The sequence below is a fragment of the Chenopodium album genome, chromosome 5, assembly GCF_948465745.1.
Source record: "Chenopodium album chromosome 5, dcCheAlbu1.1, whole genome shotgun sequence".
Classification (NCBI taxonomy): domain Eukaryota; kingdom Viridiplantae; phylum Streptophyta; class Magnoliopsida; order Caryophyllales; family Amaranthaceae; genus Chenopodium; species Chenopodium album.
Window position 1 is genome coordinate 74,255,337 of NC_137838.1, and position 19,293 is coordinate 74,274,629.

A 19,293-nucleotide genomic window follows, 5' to 3' on the forward strand; every position below is an offset into this window, starting at 1 on the left:
TTGTATATGAAACAAAGAATGTCAACCTTACTTAACGGGGTAGTTGAAAGAAAGTCATTATCTTTTGTACTTAATATGGTGTAAATTCACAGTAATGTGCATAACACCAAATCAAGAAAGGAAACACTAATTTAATATTGTAATTTTTTTAAAATTAATAATGTATATATAAGGCTTAGACTATCTCCATTGGTGAGACTCAACTTTGAATATTGAAATACAAAATGAGTTGTTTTTTACCTTCAATGGTGATACCTAACCCACTTCTCAATTTAACAACTCATGTGAACTTAATTTCCCAATGATGAAACTCTCTAAAGTATACTAATATCACTTTCAATTTATAGCCCACCAAATCTATACTATAAGAAAAAACATAAATAAATTACAAAATATATTATAATATTGATAAAAGGGCCCAAACTTTTTGTCAAATGAGACTCAAAGTTGAGTAATTTAATTTAGCAACTTTCTTTTGGAGTTGCTAAGTTTAGTAATACTCTCTCTTCGAAAAAAAAAAAAAAAGTCCCTCAAGTTTCACCATTAAAGATAGTCTTAAAAGTTAAAATGATACTCCCTCAGTCTTTTTATTACAAACCTAATTCTAAAATTTATTACTCACATAATAAAGAGAAATAAATTTCTAATTTAGAGATGGAGGAAGTATAAGCATTATGAACTACAGTATCGTAAAGGAGAGATTCACTCCGTATTTGAGCATACAAATGTACAATACTGCAAATGATAAGCCAAAACATCAAACAAAATATCTTCTTAATAGGTTTTGTACACAAAATTATTTTAGTTTTGTTATTATCACAACTTATTGGAATAATACAAAACATTAAAACTATACGGGAATTTTTTTTTAAAAAGTTTATATATACGAAATATAATGGAGTCTAGAGAGCCATAAAGGACAATGATGTATGCAAAACTAGATCCCTAAAAAAAGTCATAGTTTTGCTTTTCTCTGTCCATAATTAGTCGTCGCTTATTAGTTTCAGCATCTCATAACTAAGGTCTAAGAATAAGAAATCTTTTTTTCCCTTAAAAAACAAATACATTTCATAATCCGTAATCATCCACAGTTGTAGTATAAGATAACTTAGAGCTTGTTCCCTATCATCTTTTCATTCTTCATATTTCAGATTTTAAAAAATACGGAGTATAATACAACATTTTAAAAGCAAAAAAGAGTAGTTATCAATCTTATCACTAGTATATAGCTATTTGCTAGTTATCAAAATTAACACGAATAGTTTATGCATGATACAAATAATAGCATAACTCGAACAATCTATAGACCAAACACTGAAAGTTTACTATGTTACCGAACAAGCAATTCACTTGCTATTTTCATTAGGCTCTGTCAATCTTTGCATTTTCACAAAAATATAAAGACTAATTGGCGAAAATCATGCAAAATTATAAGCCTCACGCTTGAGTTGTGAGTATGAGCTGCCTATATTTTCGCAGTGTAAATTCACACACTGTAATGCAGGAAACAAGAAAATACGTAACAGAAATAACAGATTTCCTGCATTTTCAGCAATATAGATTGAAAAAGCAGATAATATGCTAATTAAAATCAAGAGAAAATCTTATTAATTCAGAAAAGCTTTTCATAAGCCTGAAATAAAAAGAAGTGATGCACAAATTTAAGTTATAGTGGCGGAACCACTTAGCAAGTTAACAAGCATACACAAATCCATTGCGTTTATCTTATTTAGATGAAATGATAGTAAATTCCGGAAATTAATGATGTCTTAATCTGGAATAAGCTGAAATTCTACAAAGCAAGTTAGAATATGACAGTTCAAAAGCTTGTATATATATATATGAGCAAAAGAATGTCACGGCAATGTGCACACCCAGATCCTTATACATATGGAGGATGAATGAAGTAAAGAAAAACATAGTACCTAGTTATGGCACTGTGATTTCAGGTTAACTTGACACGAGCTATTTTTGGTAGAACCTTGAATAGCTAAGTATTGTGACTTCTGGGTGGCAGACCCACGGAGTAGTTATGACAAGCTAAAGCCAGAGCTCGTAAAAGTTATCTCTTTATCAGCCTCAAAACATCTCCTACTAGATGCAATGATCCCGTCACAAGGACCTGCCAAAGCATATTGAGAGGCAATTAAGATCATCTTCAAAAAAGAGAATCAACTATGGGCATGCATTTATGCAAACAAAAAGGAGGAATTTCTAACGCGTGACTTAAGAAAGCTTAGAATTAGAAGATCCTGGCTAGTTGTTAAGCTAGAGCCAATGGCCTTCCAGATCCCAGGTCGGCAGGTTTTGGGATCGGATCTTCTTTGCTGGAGTAGTCAGTGCTAACTGCTAAGGGTTCTACTAAACCAAAAAAATAGGGTAACATCCCAACATTATATTCTCTCTAAGGACAGCACTCTTTGTTTATATCTCCAGTGACCAGCCACATTTATGGTCTCACAGCATATTCGACTATTCCTGTCTTTGAGAGATTCCAATTATTCGATTAAACTATCTCTGTCTTCATTAAAGCAAAATTCAGGCTCTCTACTAGTGAGTAACATCCCAGCATCTTCTCTAAAGAAAGCTATCACGTTCACATTGTCTATATAGCCTTCATAAACTAAATTACTGCAAGATTAAACTAGTAAAACTAATCTTTTCATATTCAAAACCAATTAGATGACTTGTCACTCAATTATGACCACAAGCGAGGAGTAACAGGGAAAAAGACTACTAGCTAACTTAGTTTGAGTTGCAAATGTGTATGCCTTCAACCACCAATTGCAGATTTTAGATATTAGCATGTAAAATAGACTGTATACTGGATTGGGGTCAGGGCCTGAACCCAAAAAGTATTTTTGGGGGACCAAAAATTTCATTTAAGTTTATTTACAGGGACCAAATAAAAGCTATAACCTTTTTTTTTTTTTTTTTTTTTTTTTTTTTTTTTTTTTTAAATAATAAAAAATAAAAATAAAAATAAAATAAAAACTTCATTTTTGCAAGAAATTTGGAAATGTGAGGTGCTGAATTGCTGACTGTCGAGGCTCCCGGCAATCCCCCTATGTTCCACCTATGACTGGAGTAATGTTAAGCCGCCTCATAGCTTCAATGGGTCCACCCACCCAATAAACCCATATGAAAACACTACGTAAAAATACAATTCTTATTATAAAACGAGTAATTTACTCACTCGATTACTCATAACCCAGGAGCACATACCAGGTTAAACTTTTTTTTTTTAAAAAAAAAAAGGTTAAAGTTGAGTAATTCATGAGAATTCCCATAAATTTGGTTGGAAATGAAGAGCAACTGTCCAAACCCATGTACAGTGTCAGAGCTGTGACATAGGTACTTGAGGTGAAATGAAGATTCTGAGTTACATAGTCAAGAAAAAAAAAAAACACCCCGCTAAATGAGTAGGTTGGAATAGATACATAGGCCATGATGAGGCTATCAAGTAACAATAAGAAAAAGATGACACCGAGTGAGATGCAATTTGAGTGAGTTTTCCAGTAATACCATTGATAAAATCAATTCCTCTCAAGCAACATGAGAGAATGGTCACATATAAGTGCAGCATACAGCCAGATAAGTTTATTAGAACTAATATTAATCTGCACTCCATTCTTATGTTAGATTTAATATGGTCCTTAATTCTCAGGGGTTTTAGACTCATCAAAGCAAGGCAAATGTGTATACAACACCACTCATTCCAGGTGTTCTAAAATCCTCATAAGTAGATCTTACCTGCAATCTGACAGAAGGGTTTTCCCTTGCACAATCCCTCAACAATTTAATTGCTGATGACAATGAAGGAACAACCGCACTGGTACGAGGAGAATCACCAGGAAAGGCTCTATGATGATCACCATGAAGAAATTCAGGTGGTGACAAGGCGTCACTACTCTCATTCTTTAAGCACTCTATGAAATTATTTCTATCCGGATCAAAATCTGTTTGAATACAAAAAAGCCACAGTTAGGGAAAAGAAGAAATTAATATTGTAATAGCATCAAAGATTGTCTAGCTCCTCACAAAATGTAAAACTGCGTGAAGCTGTAGTAGTTTATATTAAGTACAGAACAAAGCAATAACAAATCTAACAAAACATACGTGAATAGTTATATAGAATACTGATGAAATTGAAAGGACAGAAAGGCAAAGAACCTCTTTCGTAATAACAAAGAATACCTTTCCCATTAATTGACTTCTCCCATATTCTCTGCAGATTATATTGCCAAGACAAGTTTCTAGGTGTGTTTGAAGAAGTGATTGAAGAACCAGAAACAACTTTGTTGTATGTGGATATGGTAGGAACAAATAAGGCTCCAGAGAAATGAACACCTGAATGATTGGAGGATTCCTCAGTAAAGCCAGAATTAACTGCATCTAGTTAAATAGAATATAACAGAACAGAATCATTTATTCACCAAGCAACTTGAGAGACATAACCATGAAGGTGCAATATGGCTAAAAGCTACCACAGAAGCATCTTTGCAATCGTATGCCAAGTAGTTTGAAGTGTGTGCAAGGTAATAGTAGTAGCTTTGGAGATGCTGACTATAGAAAGTTTTCCATAAATGAAAGTTTATAAAGTAATTTCATATGACCAACCCTTTGTATCCGATTTGAGAAGCCATGCACAATAGTATTATATAAGATAGAAACAATAGTCCCTCAGGGAGCTATGGGAGACAAATAACAAAATACATGTGACCCATTTGTATCCAAAACTTTAAAAGTTACAACAAGATAAATGAGAAATTACAACAACAAGAAGATTATGAGTTCAAAAAAACAACAGCGTCATATTTTAATAACACCGACAATAGCAGTACCTGAGGAAGCACAGGTCCTAACAAGGTTTGGTAGCAGGATTTGTGGATTTCTCACCTCCATGCAATTGAACAAAAGAATCTACAGAGCCATGAATGAACAGTAGAGCCAACAAGTTAAAACAATGCCAATGAAAAACAGAGAGAAATCCCTTCACAGGAGTCCTGAAAAATAGATAAAAACTTTAAAGCATTTTCACACCTGCTTGGAGTTTATATCACTATTTCCCTTTTCACAATTGGTGAAACCATATTTGCTAAATGCCTCTCCAAAATGATTCTCAGAAGATGACTTTAAGGAGGGTAATGATGTAGACTTATGATCGCCAATCACAACCTTTGAGAACCATTTAGCACAGGCATCCATGCTTTCAGGACTGTGCGCTCCATCCAAATAATACACCAGGTCTCCTGTAGGTGTATTAGAGGACCTACATATGTCATCATGGACTATCTGAGCCCTCCCAGGAAGACGTGCTGATGAAAGACCTCTCAAGAAAGCATCTGGCAGATCAGCTTCACAACTATCCTGGTTACATCTTACATATATAAGAAACCAAAAATATAATAGGTGAAAGATCAAACACTAAAAACTAAACAAAAATATAAACTTTGCACTTTTACAGTATACAAACCATTTATTAAAGTTTCACAAAGATATCAACAAACATAGGCCTTCTTCAGTAAGTGGTTTCTGCTAGTTTTTTTATAAGGTTTTGGCTTTTTCATGTGTTCAATCTTTAAACAGCCAAAAAAATATATTTGGTAAATGACTTTCCAGTCAATACAAAAAACACTACCTGGAGTAGCTTTTTCTCATAGGAATTTGGCTCTTTTGCACAAGTGTTGCACAAAAACAGCTACAGCTAAAATCTGCTTTACCAAACATCTTTGCAAACTGCTAAGGCTAAATTGCTAACATCTGACCAATAAAAACAGCTAATACTATCGGCAAACCAAACAAGCCCATTGAACAAGCCAACAACAGATTGCCAAACAAGGTCATAACCAATAGTAATCACTCAAAAAGTCAAAGGTTCATCTTTAAAAGCAAACTACCTTGGAGATAGAAAAGATTACAGAGATTTGCAGGCAGGTCATGTAGTATACTTAAGTCAGCAACAAAGACAGAGTACAAGGTCAATTACTCATATCACAGCCAAGGTTACATATTATATTTCTCTGCTAAAATAAGAAACTGAGGACAGAAATCAAAAATAGATTGACATTATAGTTTATTCAAGTGAAACAGTAGTACAGTACAAGAAAAAAAGAGGAAAAAGTTGCCAACCTACATTGGTAAACACCTTTTTTAAGTTCCCTGTTTGTTGAAGCCAAGATTTACAGAGGGAAACAGCAAGGCTTGCATTAACATATTGATGATCACCAGCCAAACTGAGTTGTAATCCATTTAACTGTCCACAGCTAAGAGGTTGCACAACTTCCAAGGGAATCTGCCATCATAAAGAACAGAAAAGACAGATCAAATGGCAACCAAATATGGTATTTCACAGAAAAACTTTCATATAATCCACTCGATACTGAAACTTGAGGTTTCAAGGTCAAAATATGACAAGCTAATAATAAGACCAAGCCAGATTTGGTGTAGTGCTAATGGCTAATTTAAGGTAATGGAAAACAACCTTACCCTCAATTGGTGAGCTCTTTCGGTGATAACATCCATCGCTTCAGGAAGCTGGGGTACCGTAAATGCTGGTACGCTGGGCTTTAAGAGCAGGGATGACATAAGGCGAATTCAGGTAACAATCGAAAAAAATAAAACAGACAATCATATGTATCAAAACTTGAATAGATACTATAGTAATATGAAAAGGTATTACAATGATAAAGTCCCCCCCCCCCCCCCCCCCCTCTCTCTGCAAGGTTTTATACCTTTAAGATACCAGCCTTGTGGAAGGCAATCTTTCCCAAAGTATCACCTGAAAATTAAATTATTCAAGACTTTTAAGGTCATGCATTATCTAAGATATATGCCATATTCAATAACTACATCTAAATATTATCAAATAATGAAAAGGAGGCACAAACAATCCACAGATGCAACAAAGAAGATATCTTAGCTAATACAGGGGAGGAAGTAGTTAAGACTTAGTATTACATGGGTATTGGGTACCCAAGTCCATTTAACATAGATTGTAGGTTATTGGAAAAGGTTCACGCCACTGTAACTTGTCATATTATACTCCTAAAGACTGTAAATTATACTTGATTGAATGTTATAAGCCCAAGAATTTGGAAGATAAGGTTAGATCTCTCATGAGAATTAATGTCACTGCCAGATAATTCATAGACAAGGGGTACATGCAATATAGACATAAAACACTAGCATATGATGTATGAAGGTAAATTTGGCATGTCCAGGGAAATCAGTTTCTAGCTAATTAGTAATTTAACACAGTATTGCATTCTTTACAACGATATCTCTTTGACAAATCAATAACAAAGAATATTCTGTGAGTGAGTGAATCTCACAAAAGCCACTATAAGTAACTAAACCTATGATAAACAGGTTTATCAAAACAAAAGACAATTGCAAAGCCTGGAATCTCGGTGCAGCCTTGTTAGAAATGCAACAGATTTTTTTTTTTTTAATCCTCTTTTGGGACCAAGGCTTTGTTGTTATAATCCTCATAAGTGATTGCAACAGAAAAAAAGGAGTGATTGAGCCCAATACATGACGGTGGCATATGAATGAATAGGGTAATTATACAATAGTGACAAAGAGCAGATATAGACTTATACAGCAACAAAGACTTAGTCCCAAAATAAATTTGGTTAGCTTACATGAATCATCATAAAGAAATAGATGAAAAGGGAACAGAGAACTAAACCTCGTCCACAAATCCACATCGCAACCACATTGTATAGGGTTTTGAGCTTACCGCGACCACGATATTAGACCGTGACAGCTGCAAACCATTCACATTACCATGCAAAGTGGTTTTGCAATTGTGACTACAACCGAGATTTGACTCCCTAGTCATTGAATGAAAAGAAGTACCTAAGGTTTCCATGTGGTCCATCCCCAATGAAGAGATTCCGCAAACAACAGGTTCTTTAATCTGCATAACCATGTTACATAAGATTAGCAAATAAAGACATCAATATCCACTTTAAATTATCAACCATAAGGAACATCCATTAAAAAACTTCGATGCTGAGTAGGTTACTTCATATTCTGAACTATTTATATACAGAGAGAGAGAGAGAGAGAGAGAGAGAGAGAGAGAGAGAGAGAGAGAGAGAAGTGGTAGTTTAGGGTTAGATGACTTAGATCACTACCAAAGATACATACCACATTTGTGGAATCCTTTTCCCCTCCAAGACCAACTTCAATAATTCCAACATCAACCTGTCAACAAAAATCATTAGATATCTCAATTTATGATATATTAAGGAGGCTCTCTTTTAGAAGTCTCGTATAATACGGAGCAAGTGAATATAAGACAACATGAGCTATAATGAGCAGTAAACAGCAGTCAGCCATCTTTAAGAGAACTATTGTATTCATTAAGCCATGAGTAGTTGCAGTCACATTTTTTAGAAAGGAGTCCTTATGAAGAACTCCATCTACTAATCTTTATCCAGTATTAATAGAGCAAGAGCACGGTCTACCAAGAGGTCCCTATCCTCTAATTTGTATTCTTGATTCCTCTTGCTGACACCTTTCAAGTGTTGGTTCTCAGAGTCACAAAGGTTTGCTTTGATGCTGTGAGTCTCCTCACACCTATAGCTGGTAGTACTGAACAAAAGCATTTTCTTGCATATTAAAGACTTCAAGTGCTGTTTCTTAGTCACAGGGTTTTTTTTTTGGTCCTGTGAATCTCCTAACGTAGTCATGCTTACAACTAATGATGCAGGACAAAGCTATACCTTTACATATGGTTTTAGTATGCTGTGAATTGCAAAAAAGAAAGTGTCGAGGTTCATGGAACTTGCTAATACACAGTAATATAATAGACTAAAAGAATATGAAGTGCTAAAGGTAGCTTAACTTTTACAATAAGAATGAGCTTAACCCATTAGACTAAATCATAGTGTAAAGACTAGATCCCGTACAAATTTCATAGCACAGGGTAGTTAACAAGGCAACAGATGAAAGGAACTTACTTTTTCACCAATGAATATCTTGAATGCCAGAAGAGTGAGAAACTGAAATAGGGGAGGCATAGGCAAATCATCGGTTACTTTAATCTGCAGCACAAATTTCACAGTCAAGTTACGAAAAATGGCTCAAAATGAAAGAGAATTACCATCTACAATTTAGATGAGAACTTCAACAAAATAAGATCAAGAAACCCAGGAAAGCATAATATGTACAGGATCCCACACAATTGCTACACGTTACTCATAGTCTATAATACCTCTGTTGAATCCTCACATTCCAACAAGGGTAGAACACTAGAACCCTTGACACTTCATCTTGAATCCTAAATTTAAAGGAGAATTTTCCATAAAACAGCCTAGGCTAACGCTTGGACACATACCAGTGACACACAGGAGTAACCAAGTTCCGTCATAGACAAGTGCATATGCTGCCAAGTGCAAACAGCCAAACTCGGAGTATACTAATGCTAGTCAATGAAACACTACACATACACACTAAATCACTAATAGAATTAGCAATAATAATTAGGAAGAAACAGCTGTAGGAAGCATTCTAGAGCAGTACAGGCTAATGATATCAGGCACCAGTAAAAAAATAGGATGTATAGCCTCTTAATTAGAAATCTTGAACATACTTAACCAATGGTTCAAAATCTGAGCATTTGATGGAATGTAGATTTCATGTCCACCATCCCATAAATGTCTACACATCAGAAACTTATGAGGCCAAATCTTTATAACTTTGATCATAATTATATTTACGGATATGCTGATGATTAACATGTAAATATAGTCCTGTTAGGTCAACTTTATAAAATGTTAAATGAATAATGACACATAAATCAAAATAATAGCGAAATACGGCATTGGACACCAATAGTAACTTACAAACAATTTCAAACATAGGTAGTGATACTATTTTACTTTTATCTAGGGATCTTAAATCAGAAACAATGCTTTGTTAAAGATGCAAGAGTAAATAAAAATGTTTCTACCGGTAGGATTACACCTGAAAACAGTGTCCAAAATTATCTAGAACTTAACAAATTGGGCCTACAATCATTAAGCATATACTAAAATTTGACCCATCTTACTACAGTAAAAAAAAAAAAAAAAAAAAAAAAATCTTTACACATTCTAAAAGTAGTGTGAAAAGCAAAGGGGTGCTAGGGTTAAATTTTCATGATTACGAGAAGAGAACAGGATGAATCATATCTATAATTAGAAAGTAGAGATCTTGTACCCTTAATTGATCCCAACAGTCCCAAAAGTATTGCAGAAACTTCTCTTCAGCAATGTCAACCCTACACGTGCAAACCCATAGTAAACATTTCAGCAGTTTATGGAGTAACCAACACTAATTAAGCTAAGAAACATGAAATTGCATCAAGGTGAATTGATTGAAGACAAAGCAAAAACTATCTTTAAAAACCACTTCCAAGTTCCAAACATACAAAGACTATATGCAACATTCAAGAATAAGAGCATTAGATATTGCGGTTGTGATACATCTCTCCTTTGGCTCCTTTACTTTTAGTAGAGAAATAAAGATAATACTCGGTTTGAGCAATACTGCTTAAGTTGATAGCCGAGGCTTGGAAAACTTTGTTATTTTACTTCTTAAAAGGCCATACTGCACATCATTTGTCAAATAGCTGATATGCAGTAAGCTATTGAACAACAAAGCTTCTAAAATCACACCCCAACTCCATGAAAGGCTGTTATCCGCCATTAAAATTCTTTACTAAAACCATTCCACATATAAGAGAACCCACCAACTAATATCATATTCACAAAAAAAGACAAAAGTACAGAACCTCTCATTTCTTCTATCTTCACGTATAAAATAGAAAGTACTTCTGAAGTGTTAAACAAACTATTTCCTACTTGTCAATTCAAAGCATGACGAGTGGATGGCTAATGACAACTGTAACTATCAACATTCTAGAGTTCAAGTTAGTTGTAGAATGTTTCATTTAAAATGCCAAGCTTTCTACGGCTTTTTTTTTTTTTTTTTTAAAGGAGAGATATTGCCTCCTGGAATACAGTAAGCAGGAAAAAAAATATAAAAGATGAAAATCATGTACAGAAATGAGATATATGGAAGAGCATGCTGACCCATCAAGTCGAAACCTCTCTCTCACGTCAATTAAATGAGGTGATGTAAAAAGGCCAGTCCGGAAACCACATTCGCGTAAAATTGCCTCAGAGAAAGCACATGTCGACCCCTGGACAAAGAACATCATGTAGATGTTAGGGGCAAAGGGAAAGAAAATAAAGATATTCATTTTAAAAAACCATTGTCTGAATAGACCTAGGGTCTGCAATGAGCACATAGCCCACATAACTTAACTGCTTGACTAGTTGAGACTTGAAAATTCCAATCCTCCAAGGACAAGTCATAAATTCTTTTACCTCCATCATCATACTTCATACCTGACCACCACTTCCCCACCCCCTCCCCCTTTCTTTCCATAAACTAAACTTAAGAGAAACTCCACTGCTGGGTAGCCAGGGTTCAATCTACTAATTTTAGTTTACTCCCCTGTGGTATGAGTCGTATAACCTTGGGTTAAACTCCAGTCAACCTTCAGTGTTTCCTACAGATGCTGGTTTGACTTACCCTTCACAGGAAAATCAAAAGGAGAAAAAAGGAACAAGAGGGGAGAAAAAGGTCCATAAGAGCTTTCTGAATGGCTGGCATGGCAGTAATATATTTACCCACATTAACATGAAAGAACATTTCACATTTCATATTTCATATGCATGACTGCAAGCTACCTTCAGAATAGGGAGAACAAGATGTAAGACGCAAACAAGTTCTGACCCATAGTATTGATTTGTATGAATACCAATGACATGCCAAGTCTTGTTCTCAGGATTTAAAAAAAAAAAAAAACAAGTGTAAAAGGAAGACCAAAAATTATCCTACACATAGCCACCTCTTTTCTCTCCCTCTTCTTCTCTCTCAAACCCTAGCCTCCATTAGTAAATTTCTAGTTCCATCGGTTTTTCCAGTAGAAAGCCTCTATCTTTATTACTTGTTTTCACGTTTTAATAATTCCTCCTCCTTTTGCGAGGATATTTTCTCCTCAAGACAAGGTTTTTTCATCTCTCCTTGCGAGAGACCTTTCTTTTTATTTGTTTTTCTGGGATTCTATATCCTTTTTTAGGTAGTTATTCATGGGGAAGATGATTTGGATTCAAAAGAGTTTAGGGTGTTTCATCAATTTTCCAATCCGACAATTATGCACGAAATCATAATGTAAAGACCTCCCGTCGGAAAGATGCAAAGACATCAAAGTATTGCTCGCGTTAAGCTTGAAGCAGTGAGGTTGGAGTTGTGCTTGAGTATGAAAGTTTTGCTAATTCTCTAAACTTGTGGTTGATAATCATTATAGATGTTGTATGACTTATTATTAATGAAATTACTAATTTCATCAAAAAAAAATATGGAGAAAAAAATTACCTTCCCCTTTGTTCCAGCAACATGGATGATGTTAAGTTCAGCTATATTATCCTCCAATCCTAATATCTGGTTCAGAGAAAACAGAAAATACAGTAATATGCTCACGTTCAGATGATAGCTGAGAAAACTGTCAAGTGCATAAGAAATAAAATTTGCGCATCAAAACATTATTGAAACAATGGCATACATGCTAAGGTCGTTGTATAGTTTAAGTACTAAACTCCAAAACATTAGCTCAGCATACTAGAGAATACTAGAGAATCTATACTCATAAATTAAAAAGTGTTCCTAATTCAGATTATGTGTCACGTGTCACCCTTTTTTAATTAAGCACTATAAACATGCCACGTCACCAATATTTGCTATCTATCACCTCTTTAAGCACTATAAACATAAAGTTAACTGTGACAAACTACCTTTTGTAAACTTTTACGGAGTAATATTTTTAAGCAAGTCAAAACTCTTAACACAGAAGATTCATGAGAACTTGATATTCCATCCTGATATTTCCTCTAATAGTAGATAAAGGTTAGAACAAGAACCCAACACGGTATCCACTTATAGGATTCAGATTTCATATGAACCCATGGACAAAAGCAAAAGAGTTTGCGATTCGCTGGGGGATACCGCCTATGAAATTATCATGCTAATATAAGATCACTAAAGACAAAGAAAAAGATGGGTAAAAGCATAGGGAAATCTCTTTCAATAGAAAGCAGCTGTTTAGCAAGGAGATCATACTGCTCTCATCTCAATAATAGCTTTAGTATGCTTATAGGAATTTTCAAAACATTAACCACTTTTAACCTATGACATCACAAATAGTTTTTTCCCCAGACAAGAACAAACCACTCTACCTCCTTGTAAAATACAGGCTACAGTCTTTTTCTGGCTTTAGAACACTCCACAAGATGGCTAAGCAAAATACCAAGAAATTTAAAACAGCATGCATTCTTAAATGCTCCACATATTCCACACAATTAAAATACTTCGTCAGAGTAATCACTCAAACCATGCCTGTATGGTAATATGGACATAAACTAACTAGGTCAAGAGGGAAGTGATGGCATTATAAATTCATAATCAATCACAAGAATACATAACTCATATTACCTGCAAATACATAGTCATGCGTTCTAGCTTACTGTACTTTCCCCTGATAGAAGGCCTTTCCCCACGTTTCCGACCTGTAATGAGGGAAGAAAGTGCTTCCATGGCAGTCTCATAAGAACGTGAATGGGAAAATTCCCAAGAGCATTCCTCAATTACTTCATTCCTTGTTAGGTTTTCTACAACATCCGTTGATATCGTTCCAGATATGAGACCTGAGACAGAAGCTAGATTAAGTTAGAAACCAGAGAGTAACATATGTCACAATAAACATATGGATCTAACAAAGCGCCCATCCCACCCCCCACCCCACCCAAATGTATATATGAACTCATGGCAATAGAAAACAGCATTTCTCATGCCAAATCAAGAAGCTGAACTATCTAGCATGTAGGTCAAACTGTAGTACAAGTACCAAGGTGTATAACTATGATACATTGGAAATGCTTCAGTCAATGAAACCTCTGGCATGAGATAGTTTAATCCAAATGTATGTCTATTGGTTGAGAAAAATGGTGAAAGGAAAAACATCAATATAGTAAGGTGTGTGTGATCCTGTGCATGATCAGCAAAATAAAAATGATCCAGCCAATAAGCAATGGGGTTACATCATTCAATTAACCATGCTTCAGATTGTAGTTCCTTCATGGATGGGTAGGTTAGTGAATTAGATATTAGATAAAACTACAAGTCTAAGGGTCAACTAAAATTTCCCATGTTTTTGGTCCACATTTCAACTTGAAGTCAAGAATACATACCCATATCAGAGTAGAACTTGAGGTTAAATGAAGTGTCCGATAATATATGGCTTTTACTATACTCAAACTAAGAAAACACTAGCTCGTAATTTTCAATCAGAAATAGAGGGGCAAAAGCAATAAGTCAATAAATAAGCATTTCAATCATGAAATTACCCTAACTTTAAGTATCCTTGTTAGATATCAGACTTTCAGCTGACTATGATGAGTGGACACATACATGTGCTATATAATTGCAATTGATAGAAACACCCCTTTGATCTATATAACTGGCAACCACACAATAAACACAAAGGTAAGCATAGGCAACCAATAATATTAGCTGTACAAATTAGCCCTATAACTCACTTGAAGCAAGAGGGTCATGTCTGTTTAAACAAGGAGGTAAACATGAAACCCCACGAGCCGTAACACCATTTAACCACCATCGCCTCCGGCAGAAGCATGAAATGCAAAACCATTGATGCCTTAGGAAATTATTTGATTGAATGTGCAACATAAGTTATAAATCCTGCAACATCATTAACCATTAACCGATTATTCAATACTCAGCCTGATTGTCAGCAGGAAATTAAAACTAATTCGATTTCTCACAAGAACTATCACACTACTGAACCAATTACAACTCTAGAATCAATTCTAAATACAACCCAATTCAAATTCTCTCAATAACCATCATAAATTCAATTTTTGAGTAAAACCATTTTAATTTCTGCCCAAATTCATCCTAATTCAGAGGCAATATAACTCTATAAACACATTTAACATAACCCTTTTCGATAAACAACACCAATATTAAGCAATTAACCATTTGCAACACTATAATCTCAATTATTCTCCAAGTTACCAACATTACAGAAGCTAAAGATCACACCTTTTTCTAAAAAAGTAAATAAGTAATGAGATTACCAGTTGAGAGGAGAAGACACACGAATCTATTCTTGAAGCTCAGTGGTTCACCACAGAAGACGCAAAATGTAAGAGTGATAAAAACGGCTAGTTCGGTGCCACTGCTTTTTAGCCGGGTTAGAAACTTAGAATATCACAGTTCACTACTTTTTTTTTTTTTTTTTTTTTTTTTTTTTTTTTTTTTTTTTTTTTTTTTTTTTCTAAAGTACATTATTTTCACCAAGGCTTCTCTCTTTCATTGCATTTTCTCCTATATTTTATTAAGGAGATTTAGAAAATTTTGACTTTTACTATCATTGAAAAGCACTATTATAATTTTTGATACCTATCTAAACTTTTAACTAAGGGCCTATTCACATTTACTAAACTGAGCTAGATATTTTACGAGAGAAGAAAATTAGGAACTGAACTAAACTGAATTTAAGCTGAAGTAAACAAAACTCTTTCTTTCAAAAAAATAAAAAATAACTAACACTTAAAAAATAGATTTTGCTAATACTTAAAAGGTTTTCGTTAAATTTCGTTACTGGTCAGCCTTTAAAAGTTTCTTTTTCTCAATTTGCGTAAATATTTCGTTAAGGGTTGAGGGGATCATTTTAGGGCTTAAGAAACCAATTGAATTTGGAATTGCAAAAAATAAATAACGTTAGTGTCTCATTTTGGGTATCATAAAATGCATCGATATGCATGTAATTATTCTTTTTGCCGTGAAAATTGATTGGGTAAGATTTTAGGCATGTAAATTTAGGAAAATGATACATTTGGTGGTGGTGGTGGAAGCTAATTAAGGGAGCAGGGAGGGATGTGAGGAATTAGGATTTCGAAAGAGGTGGGTGGTCACGGCGGGGATAGGGAGTGGTGGTGGATTGGCCGGCGTGGTGGAGGAGGCTGGGTTGGAAGGCGGCAAGGCGCTAAGGAAGATGTTGGGTTGGTCAACGCTCCTAGGGAAGGCTGTCAGAGGGTTGATGTGGGGGTTAAGTTAACAGCCGCCCTTTATTTCTTTTTTATATATATAGTTTTTTTACTAATCATGTACGGAAATAAAAATAAAAAGTTACCTAATGTACAGGTTAATTATCGGTCACAAAGGACCGACAAAAGAAAATGTCTTATGTAAAGTAGGATTATTAAATAATAATCGAAAGGTGGAATTAATAACGGAGAACCCACCAAAGATGAAATTATTACAATCAATAAAATATACAGAAAACCACGTCTATACCAAACATATCCTTAACAAATAATAACTCATCACCTTATTTTTTATTTTTTATTTTTACTAAAATCCAAGTTCAAGTCAACTCAGACTTAAAAAAAAAAAAAAAAAAAGTCAACTCAAACTTATACATACCCATTTGAGTCTAGTGGGTTAGAGATCACACATGCATTCACAATTTCACACCCCCAAATCCCCAATAGGCCAATACTATCTCCAAAATCACATTAGTCCCACATGGACCAAAAGTAAGAAGGAAGCTATGAAACTGGTATAAATAAGTTTGCCTCATTTCCATAATCTTCACGCAGCTACGCAGTGAGCACAGAGCGAACTATTCTTTCGCCTTTTACTAAAGAGAATACCGTGTGCTCGCTGCATTTAGTGGCATACGTTTATTTTTGAAGGGAGTTCTTCTATAGATCTCCCAGCAAATCTAGTTTAAAATGCTGCAACAATGTAATGTGAAAACCGTGTGAAATGTTTGTGTTAAAATTTACTGGTCATATTACTTGCAAGGTTACACCTGAATACTTGATGCTTCTCATTAAGAATTGTTATGACTCGTGTAGTCGCGTGGGAAAGTACTGGAGTGGGCATCGACTATCGAGTATTAGAAAGTATGTAGGCTTTACTCTTGCAAATTGAAATACGAGTATAATTCCATGGTTCACATATATCCTTGTTAGTTTTTCTATAACTAAAAATGATTGTCCTTTTTTTTACGGGATAAAAATGATTGTCCTTATTGAAGGCATTACAATGTATACCAACCATGTCCATAAAAGTATTAAAATTTTACCGTAGTCATTTCTATAAAAAGTAATACTTGTATAGCTTATCTAACTTGTGGCCTAGGAAAAGTTTTGGAAATTTTACAGAGTAAGATGTTATATTATAATTAGATAGATAGAAGCCACATGAAGAACGCAATCATACCATGCTTAATCAAGAGATGATATAATTCATAGTAACAAATATAATGCCTATCCATTTCATTTTGTTGAATTAAAATGTACTTAGTAGTTCTTGCATTGTAAAGTCATCATAGACTTTCTTATGTAGTGGGTAGTATTGAGGTTATTGTCTTTGTCCCATATCATACAGTTTAAAACATAAACAACCTATGAGACCAATATATAAGCGAGAACTCTCACATGAACTACTCATCTTTGCGCTTGGGGCAATGACGCAGCTAGTGAGGTAATAACCGAGGCGCGTCAATTGCTGGTTGAAAACTATTTCCAAACCCCCTCTTCGGCCTCGGCTTTGACCGTGGCCGTTGAGAATTTCTGGAAGGGCTCCCTTTTCCTAGGGAAAAGCCCTATAATTCATAGTAACAAATATTTTTGGAGAATGGTTTTTGAAGTTATGTAATTCCTGCCGCTAACAATAGATGTATCATTTGTATATGCTGGGAATCTTGGGATCATATATATTAGTTAAGAATGCTGGGAATCTTCGGATCATATTAGTTAAGTATGTACATGATATTATTGAATCATCTGTATGCTACTTCGTACGAAATAATTTTTGTTGTAGTAAGAATAATGTAAGACTACTTGTTGTCTTTATTAATGGATGAAATTTAAGCACCTAAAAAACTAAATGTAAGATTTGGTTCATTTTGGTTTGAATTGCTTTTGTTATACTATAGAACTATGAATGCAAAGGCATAAGTATCTTTTAATACAAAGTTATATTCTTTCATCTCGATAATTTTCTTACTTTAAATTTATGATATTATTATTAATACCCATGCATTAGCACGATGCATACTCAAGCTAGTCAATAAAAAATATAACGTGAGATATTTATAAATCTGTATTAAAGTCAAATGAGCTGCCTACATGACAACTATATGCGTGTCAGTCAAAATGATAAATACCTAAAAGACAAAAAAAATGTGGATAAATCAAAATGTAATGCTTGAAAAATAAAACGAGGAGAGATTTAATAATAATATTTACTATTTCTTTTTAAATAATTGGTTCAATGCATGTTAAAATTATGATACGAAATTCATTTAACGGCCCAATACATGTTTAAAATGTCACTATGAATGATGCATTTACAATTAGCATCTTTAACTGAAAGAAAAGAATAAAATTGTTATTAATGAAATATTATCAATGTCGTGGACGTGCCGGAGTGGTTATCGGGCATGACTAGAAATCATGTGGGCTTTGCCCGCGCAGGTTCGAATCCTGCCGTCCACGTTTTTTTTTATTTTTTTTATTTATAGTTAAAGTTATGATAAAAGCCAAATCGTATAATAGATTTAAGAACGGTAGGAGTAATTAAAACTGCACGTGTATTTAATACTAGTATCAACAAACTTCATATAACTGTAGAACTTTTATGTGATGCTGATTGAATAGAATTCATGGGTAGTTGATTGTAAAACGATACTTAATGATTGCTATAGGTAGTCATATATGATATATCCATCTTTCATGAGATTTGGTACCGTTATTGATTAAGAGCTAAAAATTTACTGCTTACAGTATAGTCTTTATGAATCCATAAGTATTTAGAGATTAGTCCCATATGGACCAAAAGTAAGAACGAAGCTAAGAAACTGGTATAAATAAGTTTGCCTCATTTCGTTATTATTCACGCAGCCACGCAGTGAGCGCAGAGCGAACTATTCTTTCGCCTTTTACTAAAGAATACCGTGTGCTCGTTGCTTTTAGTTGCATACGTTTATTTTTGAAGGGAGTTCTTCATAGGATCTCCCAGCAAATAAAGTTCAAATAATGCCATGATGGTTAAAGCTATTCTTCCGTAATAGCCTTCCTACTAGACACACTCTCGCCTCCAGGCCAGAAATATATATATTCCTGTAATGCTCACCCTATG

The 19,293-nt window shown here is 34.4% G+C and overlaps 1 protein-coding gene and 4 non-coding genes across 5 annotated transcripts; 4 read left to right on the forward strand and 1 right to left on the reverse strand.

Annotated features, from left to right (window-relative positions):
- Positions 1-1,702: 1,702 nt before the first annotated feature.
- On the reverse strand, positions 1,703-15,313 carry LOC145632290 (folylpolyglutamate synthase-like). The gene is made up of 17 exons (XM_081684623.1): positions 15,216-15,313; positions 14,655-14,817; positions 13,552-13,763; positions 12,439-12,504; positions 11,088-11,197; positions 10,213-10,273; positions 8,973-9,056; positions 8,158-8,214; positions 7,864-7,924; positions 6,735-6,781; positions 6,490-6,567; positions 6,137-6,295; positions 5,044-5,370; positions 4,845-4,923; positions 4,198-4,350; positions 3,754-3,959; positions 1,703-2,122 (listed from the first exon to the last, which is right to left on the reverse strand). Exons 2-17 carry the CDS (start codon positions 14,803-14,805, stop codon positions 2,063-2,065), a joined length of 1,911 nt encoding a protein of 636 aa, XP_081540749.1. The 5' UTR covers positions 14,806-14,817; positions 15,216-15,313; the 3' UTR covers positions 1,703-2,062.
- A 1,427-nt stretch (positions 15,314-16,740) lies between these two features.
- On the forward strand, positions 16,741-16,859 carry LOC145633268 (U5 spliceosomal RNA). The gene has a single exon (XR_014112604.1). It is a non-coding gene; the product is annotated as a U5 spliceosomal RNA (small nuclear RNA).
- A 740-nt stretch (positions 16,860-17,599) lies between these two features.
- On the forward strand, positions 17,600-17,755 carry LOC145634090 (U4 spliceosomal RNA). Its single transcript, XR_014113373.1, has one exon. It is a non-coding gene; the product is annotated as a U4 spliceosomal RNA (small nuclear RNA).
- An 813-nt stretch (positions 17,756-18,568) lies between these two features.
- TRNAS-AGA (transfer RNA serine (anticodon AGA)) lies at positions 18,569-18,650 on the forward strand. Its single transcript has one exon. It is a non-coding gene; the product is annotated as a tRNA-Ser (tRNA).
- Positions 18,651-19,053: 403 nt separating this feature from the next.
- On the forward strand, positions 19,054-19,168 carry LOC145633266 (U5 spliceosomal RNA). The gene has a single exon (XR_014112602.1). It is a non-coding gene; the product is annotated as a U5 spliceosomal RNA (small nuclear RNA).
- The last annotated feature ends 125 nt before the right edge of the window (positions 19,169-19,293 follow it).